Source organism: Tachyglossus aculeatus, chromosome 2 (assembly GCF_015852505.1).
Source record: "Tachyglossus aculeatus isolate mTacAcu1 chromosome 2, mTacAcu1.pri, whole genome shotgun sequence".
Lineage (NCBI taxonomy): Eukaryota > Metazoa > Chordata > Mammalia > Monotremata > Tachyglossidae > Tachyglossus > Tachyglossus aculeatus.
The window spans coordinates 173,974,502-174,002,094 of NC_052067.1; the positions used below are offsets into that span (position 1 = coordinate 173,974,502).

General features: G+C 49.6%; 1 protein-coding gene across 1 annotated transcript in view; it reads left to right on the forward strand.

The window, feature by feature from the left end:
- AEBP2 (AE binding protein 2) overlaps positions 1-27,593 on the forward strand; it is a 62,199-nt gene that overhangs the window by 19,414 nt on the left and 15,192 nt on the right. Inside the window, exons 3-4 of the mRNA XM_038765393.1 lie at positions 15,439-15,655; positions 23,645-23,752. Coding sequence (XP_038621321.1) covers positions 15,439-15,655; positions 23,645-23,752 — 325 coding nt within the window. The remainder of the gene's footprint in view (positions 1-15,438; positions 15,656-23,644; positions 23,753-27,593) is intronic.

Consider the following 27,593-nt stretch of genomic DNA (forward strand, 5'->3'; position numbering starts at 1 on the left):
AAATGGTGGAGCCAGGATTAGAACCCATGACCTTCTGACTCTCAGGCCCGGCTCTGTCCAGTAGGCCATGCTGCTTGTTACTACGCCATGCTACTTCGGTTGGTCTTGAATCAGCGCATTGAACGAGATTCCCAACACAGTTGATTTTTAGAGTTGGCGATGGGTCCATTCTGCTTTGTCTCCGCGTGCCCCCATTAGTGGGCACAGGTGGTTTCCCTGGGTGGCAAAGGCCGTTGGAGTTGGGGGCTGGGTCCCTGGGCCTCCCCTCCCCGTCTCCCATCCGGAAGGCTCCGGGAGAACGGGGGCTCGAAGACCAAGGATCAATCAATCAGTCAATCGTATTTATTGAGCGCTTACTGTGTGCAGAGCACTGTACTAAGTGCTTGGGAAATACTAGTTGGCAGCATATAGAGACAGTCCCTACCCAACAGCGGGCTCACAGTCTAGAAGGGGGAGACAGAGAACAAAACCAGACGTATTAACAAAATAAAATAAATAGAATAGATATGTACAAGTAAGATAAATAAATAGAGTAATAAATATGTACAAACATATATACAGGTGCTGTGGGGAAGGGAAGGAGGTAAGGTGGGGGGGTGGAAGCGCTCAATCAATCTGATTGATTGATTGGTTGACTGATGGCCTCTCCCCCCCTTCCCCCCAGCGAAGGATCCCGGACACAGATGATAATAATAATAATGATGATGGTATTTGTTAAGTGCTTACTATGTGCAAAGCACTGTTCTAAGTGCTGATGCCCCGGGCCGCCCTGCTGCCATGCTTTCTCTCCCCCGCACCTCCTCTCTGCCCTCTCTCCTCCATCTTTCTTCCCTTTCTCTCACCCATTCTCTCTCCCTTTTTCTCTCCCTTCTCTCTCACCCCCTTTCCCCCGTCCCCCTTCTCTCTCTCTCCTCTCTTTTTTTATGGTATTTGTTTAGCTCTTCCTATATTCCAGGCACCGTACTAAGCGCTGGGGTAGATGCAAGTTAATCAGGTTGGTCACAGTTCCTGTCCCACACAGGGCTCACAGTCTTAATCTCCATTTTAAAGATGAGGAAACTGAGGCCCAGAGAAGTGAAGTGACTTGCCCACGGTCACCCAGCAGACCAGTGTCAGAGCAGGGGTTAGAACCCAGGTCCTTCTGAGAAGCAGCGTGGCATGGAGAAGCAGCATGGCCTAGTGGGTTGAGCACGGGCCTGGGATTCTTTCATTCATTCAATCGTACTTATTGAGCGCTTACTGTGCGCAGAGCACTGGACTAAGCGCTTGGGAAGTACAAGTTGGCAACATCTAGAGATGGTCCCTACCCAACAGCGGGCTCACAGTCTAGAAGGGGGAGACAGACAACAAAACAAAACATGTGGACAGGTGTCAAGTCGTCAGAACAAACAGAATTAAAGCTAAATGCACATCATTAACAAATAAATAGAATAGTAAATATGTACAAGTAAAATAAATAGGTTCATTCATTCATTCAATCATATTTATTGAGCGCTTACTGTGTGCAGAGCACTGTACTAAGCGCTTGGGAAGTACAAGTTGGCAACATATAGAGAGGGTCCCTACCCAACAGTGGGCTCACAGTCTAGAAGGAGGAGACGGACAACAAAATAAAACATATTGACAAAATAAAATAAATAGAATGGTAAATACGTACAAGTAAAATAGAGTAATAAATCTGTACAAATATATATACAGGTGCTGTGGGGAGGGGAAGGTGGTAGGGTCGGGGGGATGGGGAGGAGGAGAGGAAAAAGGGGGCTCAGTGGAAGGCCTCCTGGAAGAGGTGAGCTCCCAGTAGGGCTTTGAAGGGAGGAAGAGAGCTAGCCTGGAGGATTCATTTCTTCATTCATTCAGTTGTATTTATTGAGCACTTACTGTGTGCAGAGCACTGTACTAAGCGCTTGGGAAGTACAAGTTGGCAACATATAGAGACGGTCATGGGTTCTAATTCTGGCTCTGCCATTTGTCTACTGTGTGACCTTGGGCAAGTCACTTCACTTTTCCTTGTCTCAGTGTGACCTCATCTGTAAAATGGGGATCGAGACGGCGAGCCCCTTGCAGGACAGGGTCTGTGTCCAATCGGATTAACTTGTATTCATTCATTCAGTCATATTTACTGAACACTTATCGTGTGCCGAACACTGTACTAAGCGCTTGGGAGAGTACAAGACAACAACAAATGGACACATTCCCTGTCCACAACGAACTTATAGTATCCACCTCAGCGCTTAGTGCAGTACCTGGCAGGCAGAAAGTGCTTAACTGATACCATAATAATTATTTATTATTCTGGCTCTCTGTCTCCTGTCTCTCTTTCTCTCTCTCTCCATCTGTCTCTGTGTCCCCCGTCTCTCTTCCTCCCACACGGACAGGAGCTTCCCAGAGTGGGAGCGATGGGGCCGTAGTGGGAACGATCCCCTTTCCCAAGGAGGCTTGGACAAGTGTACCCTGGAGACCGTTTTGATCTCCAAACTGCAGTGCTATCTCTCCACTGCCCCAGGGTTCTCTGGATTTCGTCCTCACCTGGAAAATCAGTGATTTTTCCTTTGGAGAGAGTTAACGGTTCAATCCAGACCGAGCGGCGAATGAGGCCGGCAGCCGCGAAAATAGTTTGGCTCTCACCCGAGCAACGTTTCCGATAAATGGGTGTGAAAAGGAAACGGGCGTCTGGACCATCTGGTCCAGGTGATGCTTATGGTGGCTGGGGTGGAGGAGAGGCATGGACTTGGGGGGTTTTAATGGAACTCAAAAAAAAGTCGTAGTTTTGAGAGGGAAAGTTTGTCTTGGGTTTTGGGTTTTTGGGGATTTTTTTTTTGCTTTGGATTAGTTATGTTTCCTATTTCTCTGTGATATATGCAAGGTCCCATCGAGTTGATTGATGCATTTAAAGCGTTCCGCAGTCTGCTTTGAAGTCGGCTTAGGCCAGATGTGTGAACAGATCTCATCATGAACGAGAACCGTTCTCACAGTTGGCAGCAGTGTTAGCACACCAAGGAAGGGTGTAAAAATCAAAGCTTTTCCAAGTACCAATGTCAGTCCGGAGGTGGTTCATTCATTTACTCAAATTTATTGAGCGCTTACCGTGTGCAGAGCATTGTACTGAGTGCTTGGGAGAGTACAGTGCAACGATAAACATTCCCTGCCCACAGTGAGCTTGCAGTTTAGAGGGGGAGACAGGCGTGAATATAAATAAAGAAATGACAGATACAGACGTAAGTGGTGTGGGGCTGGGAGGGGGGAAGAGCAAAGGGAGCAAGTCAGGGCGATGCAGAAGGAAGAGGGAGAAGAGGAAAGGAGGGGCTTAGTCTGGGAAGGCCCCTTGGAGGAGATGGCCTTCAATAAGGCTTTGAAGGGGAGGAGTGTCATTGTGGGATTTGAAGAGGGAGGACATTCCAGGCCTGAGGCAGGATGTGGGCCAGGGGTTGACGGTGAGACAGATGAGATGGAGGCCCTGGGAGAAGGTTAGCGGTACCAGAGGAGTGGAGTGGGTGGGCTGCGTTGGAGAGGGAGAGTAATGAGATGAGCTAGGAGGGGCAAGGTGGTGGACTGCTTAGGTGATTAATAGTAGTATTCATTCAATCATATTTATTGAGCGCTTACTGTGTGCAGAGCATTGTACTAGGCACTTGGGAAGTACAAATCGGCAACATATAGAGACGGTCCCTACCCGACAACGGGCTCACAGTCTAGAATGGGGAGACTGACAACAAAACAAAACAGACAGGTGTCAATACCATCAGTATAAATAGAATTATAGCTATATACACATCATTAATAAAATAGAGTAAATATGTACAAATAAAATAGAGTAATCTGTACAAATATATACAAGGGCTGTGGGGAGGGGAAGGGGGTAGGGTGGAGGGAGGGGAGGAGGAGGAGGAGGGAAAAAGAGGGGGCTCAGTTTGGGTACTGAGACTGGGTACTGGGTACCGAGTCTGTCAGTAGTAGTAATGGTACTCAGCGCTTACTATGTACCTGGCGCAGGGGTAGATAGTGTTATTAATCGGTGCTGGCTTGGCGCAGAGCACTGTCTTAAGTGCTAGAGAGAGAGTTCGATACAGTAGAGTTGGTAGACATTCCCTGCCCAAATGGAGTTTACTACAGTCTCAAACAGATGGACCTTCTTGTCTCATGCCGTCGAGTCGTCTCCGACCCATAGCGACACCACGGACACATCTCTCCCAGAATGCCCCGCTCTCCATCTGCCATCCTTCCAGTAGTGGATCCACAGAGTTTTCTTGGGAAAAATCCAGAAGTGGCTGAGCATCGCCGCCTTCCGCGCAGTAAACTCGAGTCTCCGCCCCGGATTCTGTCCCGGGCCGCTGCTGCCCAGCAACAGGGGAGTTTTGCCTTGTAGCAGATGGCCTGCCACTCGCTAGCCACTGGCCAAGCTAGGAATTTATTCATTCATTCAATTGTATTTATTGAGCGCTTATTGTGTGCAGAGCACTGTACTAAGCACTTGGGAAGTACACATTGGCAACATAGGAATGGAATGGGTAGGTCTCTGCTTGACTGTCCCTCCCAGAGCCGAGGCTGGTAGGGGACTGGAAACTCCAGGTGCGACCCCGAGAGGGGAGACAGATGTTAAGATAAATAAATGAAGGATGTGGACAGAAGTGCTGTGGGGATTGAGGATGGAGTGGATATCAAGTGCTTCACGGGTACAGAGCCAAGCGCATAGGTGGCTCAATAGGGAGAGCGAATAATAGTAATTATTGTGTTACGTGCTTACTATGTGCCAGACACTGTACTAAGCGCTGGGGTGGATACAAGCAAATCGGATTGGGCACAATCCCTTGTCCCACATGGGGCTCACAGTCTCAATCCCCATTTTCCAGATGAGGTCACTGAGGTCCAGAGAAGGGAAGTGACTTGCCCAAGGTCACACAGCAGCCAAGTGGCAGAGCCGGCATCAGAACCCGTGACCTTCCGATTCCCAGGCCCTTGCTCTGTGCGTTAGGCCAAATGAGGATAATGAGGGAGGGCCTGTTGGAGGAGATGAAGGTGGGAGAGTAGTCATCCGTCGGCCCTGAAGCGGGAGGGGCGTTCCAGGCCAGAGGCGGGAGGTGGGCCGGGGGTCAGCGATGGGATGGGCACGATCGGGGTACAGGGAATAGGTTGGCTTTAGAGGAGCGGAGTGCGCGGCCTGACTTGGAATAGGAGAGTAGTGTTGATGTGAGGGGGAGATGATCAGGTGCAGAGTGACCCTAGTCCCACGGGTGCTCAAAGTCTAGGAGGGAGGAAGAAAGAACACTTATCGTAGCCCCTGTTCCACGGAAGAGGCCCAGAGAGGTTAAGCGACCCCTCTCTCCCCCCCGAGTCACACAGCAGGCCAGTGGCAGACCCGGGACACCCGGGTTCCCATTGCCTCCTGGAACCTCCAAGGTAGATCGACGGGTCATTTATTGAGCCCTTACTGTGTGCAGAACACTGTACTAAGTACTTCGAGAAGCAGCGTGGCTCAGTGGAAAAGAGCCCGGGCTTTGGAGTCAGAGGTCATGGGTTCAAATGCCGGCTCTGCTAATTGTCAGCTGGGTGACTTTGGGCAAGTCACTTCACTTCTCTGGGCCTCAGTTACCTCATCTGTAAAATGGGAATTAAGACTGTGAGCCCCCCGTGGGGCAACCTGATCACGTTGTAACCTCCCCAGCGCTTAGAACAATGCTTTGCACATAGTAAGCGCTTAATAAATGCCATTATTATTATTATTATTACTTGTAAAGGCCTTCATACCTTCGTAAGCAAAGTATAATAATAATAATGGTATTTGTTAGGCCCTTACTGTTTTCCAAGCGCTGGCTGGATACAGGATCGGGTTGGACACAGTCCCTGACCCATGTGGGGCTCACTGTCTCAGTCCCCATTTTACAGTGAGGGAACTGAGGCACAGAGAAGGAAGTGACCTGCCCAAGATCACCCAGCATTCATTCACTCATTCAGTCGTATTTATTGAGCGCTTACTGTGTGCAGAGCACTGTACTAAGCGCTTGGGAAGTACAAGTTGGCAACATATAGAGACGGTCCCTACCCAACAACGGGCTCACAGTCTGGAAGGGGGAGGCAGACAACAAAACAAAACATGTGGACAGGTGTCAAGTCATCAGAATAAATAGAAATAAAGCTAGATGCACATCATTAACAAAATGTGGCAGAGCCAGAATTAGAACCCATGACTTTATGAATCCCGGGCCCGTGCTTTATCCGCCTCATTCCTGTCCCTCAGTCAATGGTATATATCGAGTGCTTACTACATGCAAAGCACTGTACTGAGCAGTTGGGTGAGGGAAAGTGTTGTTGTATTGTCCCCTTCCAAGCGCTTAGTAGAGTGCTCTGCACACAGTAAGCGCTCAGTAAAATTGAATGAGTGACAGTAAGACTTCAAAACGGTCAAAGCTTGTATTTCCCCCTGCGGATTTCCAGCTTTAAGCATCCAGCCGTAGTGGTTTCCATCGTCCCCCATGGAGCAGAACCGAGAGGCCAAACCAGAGTGATCGCTGCTGGCGAGATTGGCATTTTGCATTTTTTCCCTGCCATGTCGCACTCAGGTCCGCCCCAGACGGCTGCAAGACACTGATTTGGGATAGACTGCCAAACCAAACTTTCTCAGACCCCGTTTTCCTCCTCTTCCACCACCTTAGCCCCCATGGCTTAATACTAACACTAAATAATCATAATACTGGTTTTTGTTAAGTGCTTATTTGGTGCCAACCACTGTTCTAAGCACTGGAGTAGATACAGGGTAATCAAGTTGAGAAGCAGCATGGCTCAGTGGAAAGATCCCGGGCTTGGGAGTCAGAGGTTGTGGGTTCTAATCCCGGCTCCGCCACTTATCAGCTCTGTGACTTTGGGCAAGTCACTTCACTTCTCTGTGCCTCAGTTACCTCATCTGTCAAATGGGGATTAAGACTGTGAGCCTCTCGTCGGACAGCCTGATTACCTTGTGTCTACCCCAGTTCCTAGAACAGTGCTTGGCACAGAGTAAGGGCTTCACAAATACCATCATCATCATCAAGTTGGACACCGCCCCTGTCCCACATGGGGCTTGGTGTCTTCATCCCCATTTTACAGAGGAGGGAACCGAGCAAGTGGCTTGCCCCAGGTCAAGTGGCAGAGCTGGGATTAGAACCCAGGTCCTCTGACTCCCAAGCTTGTGCTGTTGCCACTACTGCTCAGCACAGTAGTAGTAGTACTACTACTATTAATAGCATTTGTTAAAGCTTACTATGATAATAATCTTGGTATTTAAGTGCTTCTTATGTGCCAGGCACTGTACTAAGCCCTGGGATAGATGCTGTGTCCCCTTTCTCTGATTTATTTTAATGTCCCTGTAGATTGTAAGTTACTCATGGGCCGGGAATGTATCCACTAGGCGCTCCTTTCCCTTCTGCGTCACCCAGATTTTCTTCCTTCCTTCATCCCTCCTGCAGAGTGATCCTTAATTTATTTCTATTCATGTCTGTCTCCCCCTGTAGACTGTCAGCTCATTGTAGGCAGGGAATGTACCCTACAAACTCTCTTATCGTGACCTCTCCCAATAATAATAATAAAGACGGTACTTGTTAAGCGCTTACTGGGTGCCAGGCACTGATAATAATAAAGACGGTACTTGTTAAGCGCTTACTGGGTGCCAGGCACTGATAATAATAAAGACGGTACTTGTTAAGCACTTACTGGGTGCCAGGCACTGTGGTAATAATAATGACGGTATTTGTTAAGCGCTTACTCTGTGCCAAGCACTGTTCGAAGCGCAGGGGTAGATACAAAGTAATCAGGTTGTCCTACATGGTGTTCACAGTCTCAATCCCAATTTTACAGATGAGGTAACTGAGGCACAGAGAAGCCTTAGCGATCTCATCTGTAAAAGGGGGATTAAGAGGGTGAGCCCCATCTGGGACAGGGACTGTGTCCAACTTGATTAGCTTGTATCTACCCCAGCGCTTTGAACAGTGCTTCACACATAATAAGTGTTTATACAAGTGGCATTAGAGGGGGAAGTGTTTGAAAATGAGACCTAGGCCCTCCCAGGAAGGAGGCGAGAAGAGGCCGCCGTGTGTTTGCCGTTTTCCCAGAGGTGGGTTTCATCACCGTTGCTGGCAAATCCCTGCCAACCGACAGGAAGAGACAGACCCTGGGGAAGCCCTCCTTTGGCTGCACCGACCGAGTGTAATAATAATAATTGTGATCGCTGTTAAGCGCTTACTATGGAGTAAGCGCTGGGGTAGATAGATACAAGTTAATTAGGTGGGACACAGTCCCTGTCCACTTGGGGCTCACAGTCATAATCCCCATTTTGCAGATGAGGAAGTGGAGGCCAAGAGAAGTGATTCGCCCAAGGTCACGCAGCAGACAAATGGCAGAGCCGGAATTAGAACTCAGGTCCCCCTGACTCCCGGGCCTGTGGTCGATCCACTAGGCCACACTGCTCGAACCATTTGGCCAGGGAAAGCGGTTATTTGGCAAGTGTTCAGTGAGTTGGAAGGAGCCAGAGAGCACTAGGGCAGTGAAGCTCTTGAGCGTTATCCTGAATGGTTTCACCCTGCTGGTTTTATTTCTTTCATAATTTCACTTTCTACTTGTGTATGGTAGAAAGTCAGTCTTTCTTTCCCTGAAGAGATTCCTGCCTGCATTCGGTTTACGTTGCTTTTTTTAATGGGCAGGAGTTCAAAATAAAATGTTATTGCGCTGTTTGTTAAGCGTGCATAGAGCATGGGTCTGGAAGACAGAAGGTTATGGGTTCTAATTCCAGCTCTGCCATGTGTCTGCTGTGTGACCTTTGGGCAAGTTGCTTCATTTTGGGGGGCCTCAGTTTCCTCATCTCTATAATGGGGATTGAGACTGTGAGTTCCCCTTGAGGGAGGGATTGTGTCCAACCTGACTACAATATATCTACCCCAGCACTTAGAACAGTGGCTGGCACATAGTAAGCGCTCACTATGCATCAGGCATTGTACTAAGCACTGGAGTCGGTAATAATAATGATAATGATATTTGTTAAGCGCTTTCTGCGTGCCGAACACTGTATGAAGCAATGGGGTCGGTAATAACAGTGATAGTGGTATTTAAGCACTTACTATGTGCCAGGCACTGTACTAAGCGCTGGGGTGGATACAAGCAAATTGAGTTGGACACAGTCCCTGTCCCATGTGGGGCTCACAGTCTCAATTCCCAGTTTACAGAAGAGGCAGCCGAGGCCCAGAAAAGTGAAGTGACTTGCCCACGGTCACACAGCAGAGCAGTGGCAGAGCCAGGATTAGAACCCAGGCCTCCCGTGCTCCTCCCGCTTGACCATGCTGCTTCTCGTCCCAGACTGCCGTCTTGTACGCAGACTCTGCCCAGGGAAAGGCTGATTTCCCCAGGGTTTCTCTCTCAGCCCGTAACAGTGGCAGAAACTTGTGAGTTTGACTCGAGAGTGAGAGGAATGGAGCCTTTTTCATTGTATTTTAGTAACAATGAGGCTCTTATGGAGCCCCTACTCAGTGTACTAAAAATAATAACAATATGAAGAAGAAGAATGAAAGTAGTGGTCTTCTTTAAGCACTTATTAGGTGATAAGCTCTGGGGGAGATGCAAGATAATCAGGCAGGACACAGTCCCCAATCCACCTGGAGCCCACTGTGGAAGGGGATAAGAGAACAGGGATGGAATCCCCATTTTACAGATGAGGAAACCGAGGCACAGAGAAGCCAGGCGACTTAGCAAAGTCACACAGCAGACAAGTGACAGAGCTGGGATGAAAATCCAGATCCTCATATTCAATCTGTCACCAAGCGCTGTTGGTTCAACCTCCCAAACATTGCTAAAATCCACCCCTTCCTCTCCATAGTAATAATAATAATTATGGTATTTGTTAAGTGCTTGCTATGTTCCAGGCACTGTACTAAGCGCTGGGGCGGAAGCAAGCAAATAGGGTTGGACACAGTCCCTGTCCCATGTGGGGCTCACAGTCTTATTCCCCATTTTACAGATGAGATAACTGAGGCACAGAGAAGTGAAGTGACTTTCCCAAGGTCACAGAGCAGACAAGTGGTGGAGCTGGGATTAGAACCCGTGACCCGACTCCCATGCTCGGGCTCTGTCCACTCTGCCGTACTGCTTCTCAGTTCCATCCAAACTGTTACCACGTTAATCCAAGTACTTAGTCTTTCCTTCATTCAGTCTTATTTATTGAGCACTTATTGTGTGCAGAGTACGAGCGTTTGGGAGAGTACAGTATAATAATAATAATAGTGATAATAATAATAATGGCATTTATTAAGCACTTACTATGTGCAAAGCACTGTTCTAAGTGCTTGGTTACAGGGTGATCAGGTTGTCCCACGGGAGGGCTCACAGTCAATCCCCATTTTACAGATGAGGTAACTGAGGCCCAGAGAAGTGAAGTGACTTGCCCAAAGTCACACAGCTGATAATTGGCGGAGCCGGGATTTGAACCCATGGCCACACTGACTCCAAAGCCCGTGCTCTTTCCCCTGAGCCACGCTGCTTCTCTAACGATAAACGATATATATACAATATATACACTATATTAGGCAAAAACTCCTCATCAGGCAAAAACTCCTCACCCTTGGCTTCAAGGCTGTCCATCACCTCGCCCCGTCGTACTTCACCTCCCTTCTCTCCTTCTCCAGCCCAGCCCGCACCCTCCGCTCCTCTGCAGCTAATCTCCTCACTGGGCCTCGTTCTCGCCTATCCCGCCGTCGACCCCCGGCCCACGTCCTCCCCCGGGCCTGGAACGCCCTCCTTCCGCACATCCGCCAAGTTAGCTCTCTTCCTCCCTTCAAAGCCCTACTGAGAGCTCACCTCCTCCAGGAGGCCTTCCCAGACTGAGCCCCCTCCTTCCTCTCCCCCTCCTCCCCGTCCCCATCCCCCCCGCCTTACCTCCTTCCCCTATCCACAGCACCTGTATATATGTATATATGTTTGTACAAATTTATTACTCTATTTTATTTGTACGTGTTTATTCTATTAATTTTATTTTGTTAATATGTCTTGTTTTGTTGTCTGTCTCCCCCTTCTAGACTGTGAGCCCACTGTTGGGTAGGGACCGTCTCTATATGTTGCCAACTTGTACTTCCCAAGCACTTAGTACAGTGCTCTGCACACAGTAAGCACTCAATAAATATGATTGAATGAATGAATGAACGGATATTATATATAATTATATTATTATAGGATAACAATAAACACACATTCCCTGCCCATAATAAGCTCACAGTCTTCTCTCCAGCCTTTGTTACTACACCAACCTCCTCAAGGACCTCCCTGCCTCCTGTCCTTCCCCGGTCTTGTCCATACTTGGCTCTGCTGCCTGGGTCATTTTTCTACAAAAAACGCTCAGTCCACCTCTCCCCACTCTACGTTGCCCATTCTCCTAAGCATCAGACGCCTTCCCAGTGGCTTGACAGCACTCAATCAGCTCTCCATCTCCTACCTCTCCTCACTACTCTCCTACTACAGCCCAGCTCGCACTCTTCCCTCCTCAAATGTCATCCTTCCCACTGTACCTTCGTCTCGTCCATCTCGCCACCCCCGACCCCTGGCCCACATCCTGCCCCTGGCCTCCCTCCTCAGATCCCGCAGACAGTCACTCTCCCCACCCTCAAACCCTAACTCACATCTCCTCCAAGAGACCTCTCCCAACCAAGCTCTTTTCCCCGGCTCCCTCTTCCTTCCGGATTTGCGCCCTTTATCCACCCTTCCCACAGCTTTTCTGTCCAGACTCATCATTTACTTTTACTAATGTCTGACTTCCCCTTTGAGTTCGTGATGGGCGGGGAAAATGTCTAAAACAGATCTCCTTATCTTCCCACCCAAACCCTGTCCTCCCCCTGACTTTCCCATCGTTGTAGACAGTACTACCATCCTTCCTTTATCACCAGCCCGTAAACTTGGAATTACCCTTGACTCCTTTCTGTCATTCAACCCACATATTCAGTCCATCAATAAATCCTGCCAGTCCCACCTTCACAGCATCGCTAACATCCCCCCTTTCCTCTCTGTTGCAGCTACTACCGCGTTCATCCAATCATTTCTCCTTTCCGTCCTTGATTACTGTATCAGCCTCCTTGCTGACCTCCCTGCCTTCTGACTTTTCCCACTCCAGTCCATATTTCACTCTGCTGCCCTGATCATTTTGTCTACAAAAACGTTCAGGACGTGTCACCCCGCTCCTCAGACAACTTGAGTGGTTGCTCATCCACCTCAGCATCAAACAAAAACTCCTCATCATTGGCTTTAAAGCAGTCTGCTGTCCCAAGCCCCCGGCTCCTACCAGCCGGGACTTTCCTGGATCGGGGGAGCCTCAGTGACTCATAGTAGAGTCAAATCACACCCCCAACCACCAAGGTTACTGCGGAAAGTTTTTAAACTCAGTTTTACCAGTGTGTGAGGGAGGGACACCTACACTCTCTTACTCACTCACTCCACCACGGGTCCAGTATCTGTCTGTTGGTCAAGGGAGTCTGTTCTGTCAGTCCCACGATAAAGGTTAGGAGAAGTTCCCCGTGACAGGGACCACTGATGCTGCAAGCCTCCCCTTCCGCACGCCGCTTCCCCCAGACGCTGCTACCTCGTGCTTCCTTTGAGTGCTGCCTTCTCCTGTTTCACTTCTGTCTCTCTCCTGCCTCGTTGTGCTTTTCCCTCCTGGTTCTCCTGTGCAAGCTTCCTCGCGATTCAAAGCCACTGCCTTTTATCTGCCTTAGGCATCGCAGCTGTGGCTCTGTGTGGCAGTCATTGATGGGCCCAGGCCCGGTACCAGGGTAGAGCAGAGAGAGAGGGCTGCATCTCCCTTTGTAATAATAATAATGATAGCATTTATTAAGCACTTATCATGTGCAAAGCACTGTTCTAAGTACTGGAGAGGTTATAAGGTGGTCAGGTTGTCCCACAGTCTTCATCCCCATTTTACAGTTGAGGTAACAGGCACAGAGAAGTTAAGTGACTTGCCCAAAGTCACACAGCTGACAATTGGCAGACCTGAGACTTGAACCCATGACCTCTGACTCCAAAGCCCGGGCTCTTTCCACAGAGCCACGCTGCTTCTCCATGCTGTGACTCCACAGGCTGGCAATCACCTGTTTTAAGTAAGAGCCCATCATTGCCTTCAAGAGTCTCTTCCTTGTTAGTTCATTCATTCATTTATTGAGCGCTTACTCTGTTCAGAGCACTGTACTAAGCGCCTGGAAAGTACAGTTCAGCCATAGAGACAGTCCCTGCTCACACCGGGTGCTGTTGTTTGCGTGGTCACAAACAGTCACTAGTAAGGCAGCTTGTTGTGGGCTCACTACATCTACCACCTCGCTTCTGTCCTTCCACAGCCCAGCCCACACACTTCTCTCCTCTAGTGCTGACCTTCTCACTGGGTCTCCATCTCGCCACCAACTCGTGGCCCATGTCCTGCTTGGAACACCCTCCCTCCTCAAATCCCACAGTGACACTTCCCCCACTTCAAAGCCTAACTGAAGGCTCATCTCCTCCAAGAGGCCTTCCCTGGTTAAGCCCCACCTGTCCTCATCTTCCACTCCCTTCTGCATCACCCTGACTTGCTCCCTTTCCCCGTCCCCCTTCTCAGCCCCCCAGCGCTTACGTCCTTATCTGTCATTTTATTCATTTGTATCGATGTCTGTCTCCCCCTCTGTAGACTAGGTGATCGTCGTGGGTGGGGAATGTGTCTGTTGCTGTACTTTCCCAAGCGCTTAGTACAGTGGTCTGCACACAGTAAGCGCTCAGTAAATACAACTGAATGAATGAAGTGAATGAACTCAGGTCCTCCGGCTCCCAGGCCCGGGCTCCATCCAGCTGGCCACAGTTTTTGGCGGCCAGGCTGTTCCGGCTCAGTGGAAAGAGCACGGGCTTTGGAGTCAGAGGTCATGGGTTCAAATCCCGGCTCTGCCAATTGTCAGCTGTGTGACTTTGAGCAAGTCACTTAACTTCTCTGAGCCTCAGTTACCTCATCTGTAAAACGGGGATTAAAACTGCGAGCCCCACGTGGGACAACCTGATCACCTTGTATCCCCCCCAGAGGTTAGAACAATGCTTTGCACATAGTAAGCACTTAACAAATGCCATTATTATTATTATTATTATTATTATTATTATTATTATTATTATTATTATTCCCCTGGCCAGAAGACACCGGGTATTTGTGAGGGAAGGAAAGACGCTCGTTGTCCATCTCTTTCAGAAGGAAAACTTGGAGCTCAAAGAGGGAACTGTGTCATGGATTCAAATCCCGGCTCTGCCACTTGTCTGCTGTGTGACCTTAGGCGAGTCACTTCACTTCTCTGGGCCTCGGTTCCCTCATCTGTAAAATAGGGATCGAGACTGTGAGCCCCACGTGGGACAGGGACTGTGTCCAGCCCAATTCGTTTCTATCCATCCCAGTGCTTAGAACAATAATAAAAATGGTGCCATTTGAGAAAAACATACTGTGCGGTAGGCACCGTACTAAACTTTGGGATTGAATACAGGCAAATCAGGTTGGACCCAGTCCCTGTCCCTCATGGGGCTCACAGACAGCCCGCACCCTCCGCCCCTTCCGCTGCTAACCTCCTCACTGTACCTTGTTCCCACCTGTCCCGCCGTCGACCCCCAGCCCACATCCTCCCCCTGGCCCGGAATGCCCTCCCTCCGCACATCTGCCAAGCTAGCTCTCTTCCTCCCTTCAAAGCCCTACTGAGAGCTCACCTCTTCCAGGGGGCCTTCCCAGACTGAGCCCCCGTTTTCCTCTCCTCCTCCCCATCCCCCCCCCCCACCCTACCTCCTTCCCCTCCCCACAGCACCTGTATATATGTTTGTACAGATTTATTACTCTATTTTACTTGTACATATTTACTATTGTATTTACTTTGTTAATGATGTGCATCTAGCTTTATTTCTATTTCTTCTGATGACTTGACACCTGTCCACATGTTTTGTGTTATTGCATGTCCCTCCCTTCTAGACCGTGAACCCGTTGTTGGGTAGGGACCATGTTGCCAACTTGTACTTCCCAAGTGCTTAGTACAGTGCTCTGCACGCAGTAAGCACTCAGTAAATATGATTGAACGAACGAATGAACAAATACCATAAAAAACCTAATACTCTCCCATATGATCTGTCCAGTGCTCTGCACACAGTAAATGCTCGATAAATACGATTGAACGAATGAATGAACAAATACCATAAAAAACCTAATACTCTCCCATATGATCTGTCCAGTGCTCTGCACACAGTAAATGCTCGATAAATACGATTGAATGAATGAATGAGTCCCCATTTTACAGATGAGGTAACACGAGGCCCAGAGAAGTGACTTGCCCAATCAAGAAGCAGAGGCCTTCTGACTCCAGCCCCGAGCCGGACTCCATCCGCTAGGCCCCACCGCTTCCCCGCGCTTAACCTGTGCCCCGCCGTCAATGACAGCGATTGTTGTTGTTGTTGTTGTTGCAGCATCAGCAGTACGATCCCGGACGCGGACAGCACCATCTCCAGCGGCCGGTCGACGCCGGCCATGATGAACGGGCAGGGGAGCCTGGCGGCGGGGGCCGCGGCCAACAAGAGCGTGGCTTACGGCTGCTGCTGGGATCGCTGCCAGGCCCGCTTCGACTCCAGCCCCGACCTGGCCGACCACATCCGCGCCATACACGTAGATGGTCAGCGAGGAGGGGTTGGTTTGACCGTTCCTTTTTTTTCTGCGGTCGTGCCCGGCGCTTCCGACCCTTCCCTCCCCCTCTTCCTTCCTCCGTCCCCCTGCCGGGGGGGTGGTCACTTTCATTCCTGGGCTTGGACACCCTCTCCGGGGCACGTGTACACACACACACACACACACACTCTCACACACACTCTCTCTCATAATAGTAATGATAGCATGTATTAAGCACTTACTACGTGCAAAGCACTGTTCTAAGCGCTGGGGAGGTGACAGGGTGATCAAGTTGCCCCACGTGGGGCTCACGGTCTTAATCCCCATTTTACAGCTGAGGGAACTGAGGCCCAGAGCAGTTAAGTGACTTGCCCAGAGTCACACAGCTGACAATTGGCGGAGCGCGGATTTGAACCCGTGACCTCTGACTCCAAAGCCCGTGCTCTTTCCACTGAGTCATGCTGCTTCGCGGACAGGTGGGCGGGCTGTGACCGCGGGCCATTCATTCAGTTGTATTTATTGAGCACTTACTGTGCACCCGGCACTGTACCGAGCTAGTTGGAGAGTCCAGTACAGCAATCAACAGACAGGTTCCCTGCCCCCAACGAGCTGACAGCGGGGAGGCAGACATAAGTATAAAGAGATAAATGACAGATCTGGACATAAGTGGTGTGGGACTGGGAGTAGGGAGGAGTGATGGGAGCAAGTCAGGGTGACACACAAGGGTGTGGAAGAAGGGGAAAGGAGGGGCTTAGTCTGGGAAGGCCTCTTGGAGGAGGTGGACCTTAGGGAGGCTGGGGTCGTCCGTGGGCTGGTAGAACTATGCCAGACCCAGGGGTGTGGGAATGTCGAGTTTCTGAGGGTTTTCTTTTTCGATGTTTGACCCTAAATTTGAAATAGCCCAAACCTGGAAACACCCCACCACCCATTTACTGGAGTCCAGGTGTTAGGTGACCGGGTTCTTCCAATCCTCCAGTGGTTGGCTTCGGGCCCAGTCATCCCCTGCCCACCGACAGGAAAAGCCGGCTGACATCAGTGCCACCACAGCCCATGAAGCCGCAGGGATGGGTGGGGGGCTGCCAGGGCCCCTGCGGGTGAGGAGTACCTTATGTGCCCGAGGCCCAGCAGACTCCAGTAATAAGAATTAATAATAATAATAATGATGGTATTTGTCAAGTGCTCAATATGTGCCAGGCACCGTTCTAAGCTATATGGGGTGTATACGGGGTAATCAGGTTGTCCCACGTGGGGCTCACAGTCTTAATCCCATTTTACAGATGAGGAAGCTGGGGCCCGGAGAAGTTAAGCGGCTTGCCCAAAGTCACACAGCAGACAAGTGGCGGAGCCGGGATTAGAATCCCCGTCCTCTGACTCCTAAACCTATGCTCTTGCCACTAAGCCACATTGCTTTTTGTGGTTCTCCTCCTGTCTCTCTGACCATTCTCTGTCTTTTGCAGGCTCCTCCTCTGCCTCCCCTCTTTGAACTGTGGAGATCCTTCAAGGCTCAGTTCTGGATCCCCTTCCATCTATTCTGTCAATCAGTGGTGTTTACTGAGCGCTGCCTGATAGCACCACACTCAGTTCAGAGTGCGAGGCGGTAGAGTCAGTAATAATAATAACAGTATTACTAACTATAACTGTGGTATTTAAGCTCTTGCTACAGGCCAGGCCCTGCTTTAAGCACTGGGGTAGATGCTAGGTCATCAGGTTGGACACAGTCCCTGTCCCACCTAGGGCTCACAGTCTCAATTCCCAGTGTACAGATGAGGGAACTGAAGTGACTTGCTCAAGGTCACACAGCAGACAAGTGGCAGAGCCAGGATCAGAACCCAGGTCCTTCTGACTCCCAGTCCTGGGCTCTATCCTCTAAGCCACATTGCTTTTCTTGGTTCTCCTCCTCTCTCTCTCTGATCATTCCTTCTCTGTTTGAGAGTCCTTCAAGGCTCAGTTCTGGGTCCTCTTCTATTCTCCATCTATACCCGCTCCCTTGGCGAACTTATTTGCTCCCATGGTTTATCCCCCCTTTCCTCTCCATTCAAACTGCCATCCTGCTGATCCAAGAACTTATCCTCGACTACCGCATCAGCCTCCTTGCTGACCTCTCTGCTTTCTGTCCTTGCCCCCTCCAGTCCGCACTGGAGCGTTTTTCTAAAAAGCGTTCAGTCCGCGTTTCCCCACTCCTCAGGAACCTCTGGTGGTTGCCTACCCACCTTCGCATCAGACAGAAACTCGTCACCATTGACTTTAAAGCCGTCCATCACCTTGCCCCCTCCTACCTCGCCTCACTGCTCTCTTAGTCCAGCCCAGCTCGTACCCTCTGCTCTTCTAGTGCCAACTTAGTCACTGGGCTCCGATCTCGTCTACGTCCCTGCTGACCCTTTCCTCACATCCTCCCTCCGGCCTGGAACTCCCTCCCCCTCCATAGACGCCACACCACCCCTCTCTCATCATCAATCATCAATCGTATTTATTGAGCGCTTACTATGTGCAGAGCCCCCCCAATTAAGCCGTCTTGCCCCCAGCTCACTCTCTCTGCTGCGTCTTCCCTGCTCTTGGATCTGTGCCCTTTGGGCGTTATTACACGCCCCACTCCCAGCCCCACAGCTCTTACGGACGTATCGATAAATTATGCAGCGTAAATAAATCGTTCATTTCTATTAATGTCCTCCTCACCCTCTAGACTGTAAGCTCCTCGTGGGTAGGGAACACACCTGCCAACTGTCATATTGTACTTTCCCTGCCACTTCGTTCAGTGCTCTGCACACAGTAAGTGCCCCCCAAATGCCATAGATTGATGGATGGATCGATTAACTCTTTGGGGGTTGAGAAAGTAAAGTGCGATGGCCAGACTAAGCCCTCGGTAAATCGTCCTGATTGACAGGCTGATTGCAGTCATGCTGATGTTTTCAGGGCAGAAAAAAGATCAGTGGATGTCCGCACTAACTCTGCCTCTAAGGCCATAGACCTCATTTTACCCAAGAAGGTTGAGTACCCCCTGTATACTGAGAAACAGCGTGGCTCAGTGTAAAGAGCACAGGCTTTGGAGTCAGAGGTCATGGGTTCAAATCCCTGCTCCGCCACTTGTCAGCTGGGTGACTTCAGGCCAGTAACTTAACTTCTCTGTGCGTCAGTTACCTCATCTGTAAAAAGGGGATTAAGACTGTGAGCCCCACGAGAAACCTGATCACCTTGTAACCTCCCCAGCGCTTAGAACAGTTCTTTGCACGTAGTAAGCGCTTAATAAATGCCTTCATCATTAGTATTATTATACTGAACCCTAGCCTCGGCACTCTTCTCATCCCATTTGGGGTGGAAGAGCAATCAGTGTTATTTATTGAGCACTTGCTTTGGGCAGAGCCTGGTACCAAGCACTTGGGAGAGCGCAGTACAGTAATAAAAAGAAGAATAATGGCGGTACTTGTTAAGCCCTTACTATGCGCCAAGTACTATTCTAAGCACTGGGGTAGATCCAAGCTAATCAGGTTGGACACAGTCCCTGTCCAACATAGGGCTCCCACTCTTAGCCCCCATTTCGCTGATGAAGTAACCGAGGCCCAGAGAACGGAAGAGACTTGCCCAAGGCTTCACAGCAGACAAGTGGCAGACAAGCATCGTGGCTCAGTGGAAAGAGCCCGGGCTTTGGAGTCAGGGGTCATGGGTTAGAATCTCAACTCCGCCACTCGTCAGCTGTGTGACTTTGGGCAAGTCACTTAACTTCTCTGGGCCTCAGTGACCTCATCTGTAAAATGGGGATGAAGACTGTGAGCCCCCCGTGGGACAACCTGATCACCCTGTAACCTCCCCAGCGCTTAGAACAGTGCTGTGCACATAGTAAGTCCTTAATAAATGCCATTATTATATAAAGTGGCAGAGCACTTGTCCCGCTTCTCCCACTCCCTAATGTGACACCCTTGTCCTTGGATTTGCTCCCTATATTCACCCCTCCCTCAGCCCCCACATCATTTGTGTCCAGATGCGGAATTTATTTGTATGAATGTGACACCCTTGCCCTTGGATTTGCTCCCTATATTCACCCCTCCCTCAGCCCCCACGGCATTTATGTCCAGATGCGGAATTTATTTGTAGGAATGTCTGACTCCCCCTCTAGACTGTATGCTCCTGGTGAGCAGGGAACGGGTCTTCCACTCTGTTGTATCCCAAGAACTCAGTACAGTCCTTTGCACACTGTAAGCACTCAATAAATACCATCGGTGGATTGAGTACCCATTGCAAAGGGGTGGGTTGTGGTGGAGGCAGGATGGAAAGAGCCCCGTCTCTAGTAATAATATTAAGTCAGAGGACCTGATTCTAATCCCAGCTCTGCCCCAGCATCATGTGTTGCCGATTTGTACTTCCCAAGCGCTTAGTACAGTGCTCTGCACATAGTAAGCGCTCAATAAATACAATTGATTGATTGATTGATCATAATCCCCATTTACTAACATTATCATTGTCCCTGACACTCGCGTTCTCTGGAGTTGGCCATAAATCAATCCATGCTATTCATTGAGCACTTACAATGCGCAAAGCACTGTACTGAGCACTTGGGGGAGGAAAGCCCAACAATATAACACTCACAGTCCCTGCCCACAAAGAGCTTACAGTCCACAGACGTCGAGGGGTCAGCAGGAAGGAAGGAGTCAGAAGGACCTGGCTTCCAATTCAGCCTCTGCCTCTCGTCTGCTAGCTGATTCATTCATTCATTCAGTCGTATTTATTGAACGCTTACTGTGTGCAGGGCACTGTACTAAGCGCTTGGAAAGTACAATTCGGCGACAGAGACATATTTATTGACTGTGTGGAGCATTCATTCAGCCATTCAGTCGTATTTATTGAGCGCTTACTGTGTACAGGGCACTGAACTAAGCGCTTGGGAAGTACAATTGGGCAACAGAGCCAGAGGTATATTTATTGACTATGTGTGGAGCACTGTACTAAGCGCTCAGAAAATACAATTAGGCGACAGATACAGGAGCACTGTACTAAGTGCTTGGAAAATACAGTTAGGCGACAGATACCGACAATCCCTACCCAGCAACGGGCTCACAGTCTAGAAGGGGGGGAGGCAGCCAACAAAACAAAACGAGAAGTCAGGCCTAAGCGCTTGGGAAAGTTCAGTATCCCGCGGTTGGCAGCCACATTCCCTGCCGACAGGGAGCTTCCAGCCACGAGGACCAGGCAGGGTTTCAGGCGGCCACTGCTCCTTCTCCCACCTCCAGCAGGAAATCAAGTCCAGTTCTACTTCTTTAGGCAAATTCAAGAGTCAGAGTGAAAATTCTACTTTTCATTCATTCATCCATTCAGTTGGGTTAATTGAGCGCTTACTGTGTCCTCGTATATATGTTTGTATGAATTTATTACTCTATTTTTCGTTCATTCATCCATTTGGTTGGGTTTATTGAGCCCTTACTGTGTCCTTGTATATATGTTTGTACGTATTTATTACTCGATATTGGGCAGGTCACATCAATTCTCTGGGCTTCAGATCCCTCATCTAGATAACGAGGATTATGACTGAGCCCCTTGTGGGACAAGGATTGGGTCCACCTGATTTGCTCCTATCCACCCCAGCGCTTAGTAGAGTGCCTGGCACATAGTAAGTGCTTAACAAATACTACAATTATCATTTTCATTATTATTAAGAAGAGAAAGCTCTCACCAAATAATGGCTTTACAAGGCGTTGTGAGCGTTTACTTGGCATTGGCCAGATGAGCCCAAAGAGTATTGAATTGTTACGTTTAAGCAGCCCCTCCATCCGTTGATCAGTTGTCACTTATTGAGCCCTTAATGTGCACAGAGCCCTACACCCTGGAAGCACAGGGTGGGTCTTTTTTCTATGGTATATGTTAAGTACATTGTGTCAAACACTGTTGTAAGCAGTGGGGTAGGTACAAGTTAAAGAGGTTGGGCACAGTCCCCGTCCCACATGGGGCTCACAGTCTAGGTAGGAGGGAGAACAGGAGAACCGAGGCTCAGAGAAGTGGAGCGACTCACCCAAGATCACACAGCAGACGAGTGGTGGGCCTGGGGTGAGAATTCCAGGTCCTCTGACACCCAGGCTCTATCCATTAGGCCACCCTGCTTTTCATGGAGAGTCCCTGAAAACAGCAGGGACAGGTTGACATTATCTGAGGTCCAACACTGCCCCCCCCCCCCAAAAAAAAACCCCCAAAACCCCACCCCCAACCCCTTTGGAAGCAGGGTTCCACTCATGCTCTCCCCAAAGCATAGTGTACCGTGATTTGCACACAGTAAGTGCTCAATAAATATAAATGGATGAATGAATGGAACTCCCTGCTTTCCCCAGAAACCCTTCTCCCTTTGGGAGACAATAAGTCCTCAATAAATGATGATGATGATGATGATGATAATGGCATTTATTAAGCGCTTACTATGTGCAAAGCACTGTTCTAAGCGCTGGGGAGGTTACAAGGTGATCAGATTGTCCCACGGGGGGCGCTCACAGTCTTCATCCCCATTTTCCAGATGAGGGAACTGAGGCCCAGAGAAGTTAAGTGACTTGCCCAAAGTCACACAGCTGACAATTGGCAGAGCCGGGACTTGAACCCATGACCTCTGACTCCAAAGCCTGGGCTCTTTCCACTGAGCCACGCTGCTTCTGTAATAATGGCATTTATTAAGCGCTTACTATGTGCAAAGCACTGTTCTAAGCACTGGGGAGGTTACAAGGTGATCAGGTTGTCCCACGGGGGGCTCACAGTCTTAATCCCCATTTGACAGATGAGGGAACTGAAGCCCAGAGAAGTGAAGTGACTTGCCCAGAGTCACACAGATGACAATTGGTGGAGTCAGGATTTGAACCCATGACCTCTGACTCCAAAGCCCGGGCTTTTTCCACTGAGCCATGGTGCTTCTCAAATAAATACGATCGGTTGATCGAGATCCAACCCACTGTTTGGGTGCGGTCCCACGAGCTTGCTCTCCCCGAACCCCCCGGAAAAATGAATCATTAAACCCCACGGACACGGTTTACCACGGTCAATGTCAACCAATCAGTGGTATCTGTTGTGTTACAGCGTGCGGAGCAGTGTACTAAGCGCTTGGGAGAGTCCAGTATAACAGAGTCGGTAGACGCGTTCCCTGCCCACAGGGATCCCGGCTCTGCCAATTACCAGCTGTGTGACTTTGGGCAAGTCACTTAACTTCTCTGGGCCTCAGTTACCTCATCTGTAAAATGGGGATGAAGACTGGGAGCCCCCTCTCGGACAATCTATCACCTTATCACCTCCCCAGTTCTTTGCACACAGTAAGCGCTTAATAAATGCCATCATTATTAGTATTATTAGGGCTGAGAGGGGGAAGCAAACATGAATATAAGTAAATTACAGCTGTGGACATAAGTGTCGTGGGGTTGAGGGAGGAGTGAATGAAGGGGGCAAATCTTATCATGGGCAGGGACTCATCTACCAAGTTCATTACAGTATTCTCCCAGGCGCTCAGTACAGTGCTCTACCCACAGTAAGCACTCAGTATTTAGCATCGACTGACTGAAATCCAAATGCAAGGGCAACGCAGAAGGGAGTTGGGAGCACAGCAAATGAGGGCTTAGTCGGGGAAGGCCTCTTGGAGGAGTTTTGCCAGGGGTATTTGCCAAACTCCTTTTTAATCCCTCTTGCCCAAAGAAACATTAATCAAGTTTAGCCATTTTCCCCATTCCACATGAAAGAATGTAACTGAGAGGCTTGCGGAAAGAAAGTTCAGAGACGTCGGAGAACCCCGAAGCAACTCGAAAGCCGGTGGGTGGGGACCGGCAAGAAATAAAATCCCCTTGACTTCAGAAGAACAATCAGTCTCAGCCGCCTGGTCCGTATTAAGCACTTACGTTCCATCCACGGAAAAGATGGGAGTGGTCAGCGTTTGTTTTCCGCTCCAAGAGTCAAGGGGTCTGAAAGATATTCCGTTCCAACGATTGCCGAGATGTAGCTGAGCGGTTAAGCTTTCCCGGGCCGGTAAGGATGAACGTTCACAGCCCTTGGGTTTTGTTTCAACAGGTGTTCGTCTGCTTGTGGAAAGGCTGTAAAGTGTATAACACTCCCTCCACCAGTCAGAGTTGGCTGCAAAGGCATATGCTGACGCACAGTGGAGACAAACCTTTCAAGGTAAGCCCCCCTGGCAACGTGCCGGGGGTTCGCGCTTCATTGACGAAGCGTTGGGATGCTTTGGTGCCAAACTGGCGAAGCTCGGACGCCCCCCAAGCGCAGAACATCCGCATCCGCAGAACAGGATGTCGGATGGTTTTAAGAGCGTGCCGGAATGTTTATCCTCCCCCTCGGACTCCTGTTTAACAGAACCGACCCGAGGGACATTTCCTTCGGGAACAATATGGCAATATAAACGGTCCCTGCCCACATTGAGCCCACTTTTAGACTGTGAGCCCACTGTTGGGTAGGGACTGTCTCTATATGTTGCCAATTTGTACTTCCCAAGTGCTTAGTACAGTGCTCTGCACATAGTAAGCGCTCAATAAATACGATTGAGGATTGAGCTTACGATGGCAATTTCCCTTTGTGCTTGGGGATTTCTGGCAAGTTGGGGAGAAGCAGCGGGGCTCAGTGGAAAAAGCCCGGGTTTTGGAGTCAAAGGTCATGGGTTCAAATTCCGGCTCCACCAGTTGTCAGCTGGATGATTTTGGGCAAGTCACTTCACTTCTCTGTGCCTCAGTTACCTCATCTGTAAAATGGGGATAAAGACTGTGAGCCTCCCGTGGGACAACCGGATCACCTTGTAACCTCTCCAGCACTTAGAACAGTGCTTTGCCTATAGTAGGTGCTTAACAAATACCAACATTATTGTTATTATTATTATTATTTGGGGATGGGATGTCGATAGGGGATGTGAGCAGGAGGTCTCTTCGGTCCTCCTTGCAGCCCCCTCGAAGCCTGGGGGAGACCAGACCCCCACAACCCCCTTTCCGGGGGTCCCCGGCATGTGAGTCATCTGGCCCGAGTAGAATCTCACCTTTTTTTAATAGTATTTGTTAAGCACTTCCAACGTGCCAGGTACTGTACTAAGCGCTGGTGTAGATACCAGCCAGTCAGGTTGGACACAGCCCCTTTCCCACATGGGGCTTACAGTCTTCATCCCCATTTTACAGCTGAGGTTACTGAGGCCCAGAGAAGTGAAATGGCCTGCCCGAGGTCACACAGCAGACAAGTGGTGGAGCCAGGATGAGAGGTCTGTCTGACTCAGGCCCAGGCTCTGTCCATTGGACCACACTAGACTGTGAGCCCGTTGTTGGCTCTATATGTGGCCGACTTGTACTTCCCAAGCGCTTAGTACAGTGCTCTGCACACAGTAAGTGCCCAATGAATATGATTGAGTGAATGAATGAAATGCTGTTCAATCCCTAGGCCCTGCCTGATGTGAGCCACTCCAAGGGTGGCTTCTCCCCTCTTGCCAAATCCCCAGCAGGCTCCCCTCTTCCCCACCCCCGGACAACTGAAGGCAACCACCAACCCAGTCATCCTGAGCTGCCCGGAGGTCTTCGTTGGTTCCCATGGGAAAAGTACCTGCTTCGTGGTTCCCTCTCTCTCTTTTTTTTTTTATGGCATCTGTTATGTGCCAGGCACTGTACTAAGCACTGGGGCAGATTGGAGTAATCAGGTTGGACACAGTCCCTGTCCCACATGGGAGCTCACAGTCTTAATCCCCATTTTCCAGGTGAGGGAACTGAGGCCCAGAGAAACAAAGCGACTGAGCCGGGACTAGAACCCAGGGCCGAGTGTGGCAGAGGCGTTAAAAAGCGACCGTCTCCCCGCCCTTCCGCTCCCCTCCCCCTAAAAACGCAGTCCCTCGGGCGTATTTGCACGGAGTGATCACGGGCTTCGTCGGGTCCGTGAATCTGATGGAGCGAGCGTTGGCGAGTTTCCAGGCCTGGGGTTTTCAAGCGGATCCGGCTGTTCGGCTGAAATAGGAATGTCGTATCCCCGATTATGCTGAAGGGTCTGGACAGAAGCTCCAATCTTGGGGGGAAAAAATACAATTAAAGAATCATTGCCCAAGAGGGGTGTTTTGTAGCCCTTCCGCCCCTCTCCCAACCGGGCAAAGAGAGCGAAGAGGAGGTGCTAGAAGGGGAGTGGGGAAACTGGGGCAGGTCGTAGCGGTCGAAGGAGAGCGGCCACCTTCTGGAAAAACCCAAATTTAGGCTGATCATCATCCTAGTATTTGTGCTGTTCGAGTGCTTACTGCGTGCCAAACACTGTGGCAGGTACTGGGATAGAAATGATATATTTGCAGATTGGACGGGACTCTCAGCGTTTAGTATAGTGCTTTGTGTATAGTAAGCGCTCAATAAATACCATGAATTGATTCATTGATTGGACACAGGCCCTGTCCCGCATGGGGCTCACAGTCCATGCAGGAAGGACAACAGGTCCTAAAGTGATGCCAATTTGTACTTCCCAAGCGCTTAGTACAGTGCTCTGCACATAGTAAGCGCTCAATAAATACGATTGATTGATTGATTGATAAAGTGACTGCACTTTAAGAGCTACAAGAGGTACAATTTAAGCAAATATATTCATTCATTCAATCATATTTATTGAGCGCTTACTGTGTGCAGAGCATTGTACTAAGCAGACATGGCCCCTGTCCGATATAGGTCTCATGCCCCAAGTAGGAGGGAGAACAGTTATTTATAAGAGAAGCAGCGTGGCTTCATGGAAGGAGCACGGGCTTGGGAGTCAGAGGACGTGGGTTCTAATCCTGGCTCTGCCACTTGTCAGCTGTGTGATTTTGGGCAAGTCGCTTCACTTCCCTGTGCCTCAGTTACCTCATCTGTAAAATGGGGGTGAAGACTGTGAGCCCCACGTGGGACAACCTGATTACCCTCTATCTACCCCAGCACTTAGAACATTGCTTGGCATTTATAAAGCACTTAACGAATACCATTGTTATTATTGTATGAGGAAGGTGAAGCGCAAGAAAGTGAAGTGACATGGACATGGTCACCTAGCAAGCAAGGGGTAGAGGGTTTTTTCTTTTTTATGGTATTAAGTGCTTACTGTGGGCCAGGCATTCTTCTAAGCTCTGGGATAAGATACCAGTTAATTGGGTTGGACATATTCCCCTGTAATCAATCAATCAATCAATCATATTTATTGAGCGCTTACTGTGTGCAGAGCACTGTACTAAGCGCTTGGGAAGTACAGGTTGGCAACATGAAGAGACGGTCCCTACCCATCAGTGGGCTCACAGTCTAGAAGGTGGGCTCACAGTGTAGAAGGTACCACATAGGGTTCACAGTCTTAACCCCCGTTTTACAGGTGAGGTAACTGAGGCCCAGAGAAGTGAAGGGACTTGCTCATGGTCACAAGGCCGACAAGTGATGGAGCCAGGATTAGAACCCAGGTCCTTCTGACTCCCAGGCCTGCAATCTATCCACTAGGCTACAGTATTCTAAACCCTGTTCTAAACGCTGGGGTAGGTACAGATGAATTAGGTCGGACGTGGCGTATGTCCCCCATGGGGCTCTCAGTCTCAGTAGGAGGGAGAACTGGTATTAATAATAATAATAATAATCATCATCATCATCATCAATCGTATTTATTGAGCACTTACTATGTGCAGAGCACTGTACTAAGTGCTTGGGAAGTACAAATTGGCAACATATAGAGACAGTCCCTACCCAACAGTGGGCTCACAGTCTAAAAGAGTGGGCTCACAGTCTAAAAGACTGTGACAGTCTTTTAGACAGTCTTTTAGACAGTCTAAAAGACATTAATAATAATGTCACTTATTAAGCGCTTACTATGTGCAAAGCACTGTTCTAAGCGCTGGGGAGGTTACAAAGTGATCAGGTTGTCCCACATGGGGCTCACAGTCTTTGTCCCCATTTTACAGATGAGGTAACGGAGGCACAGAGAAGTTAAGCGACTTGCCCAAAGTCACACAGCTGACATTCGGCGGAGCTGGGATACGAACCCATGACCTCTGACTCCC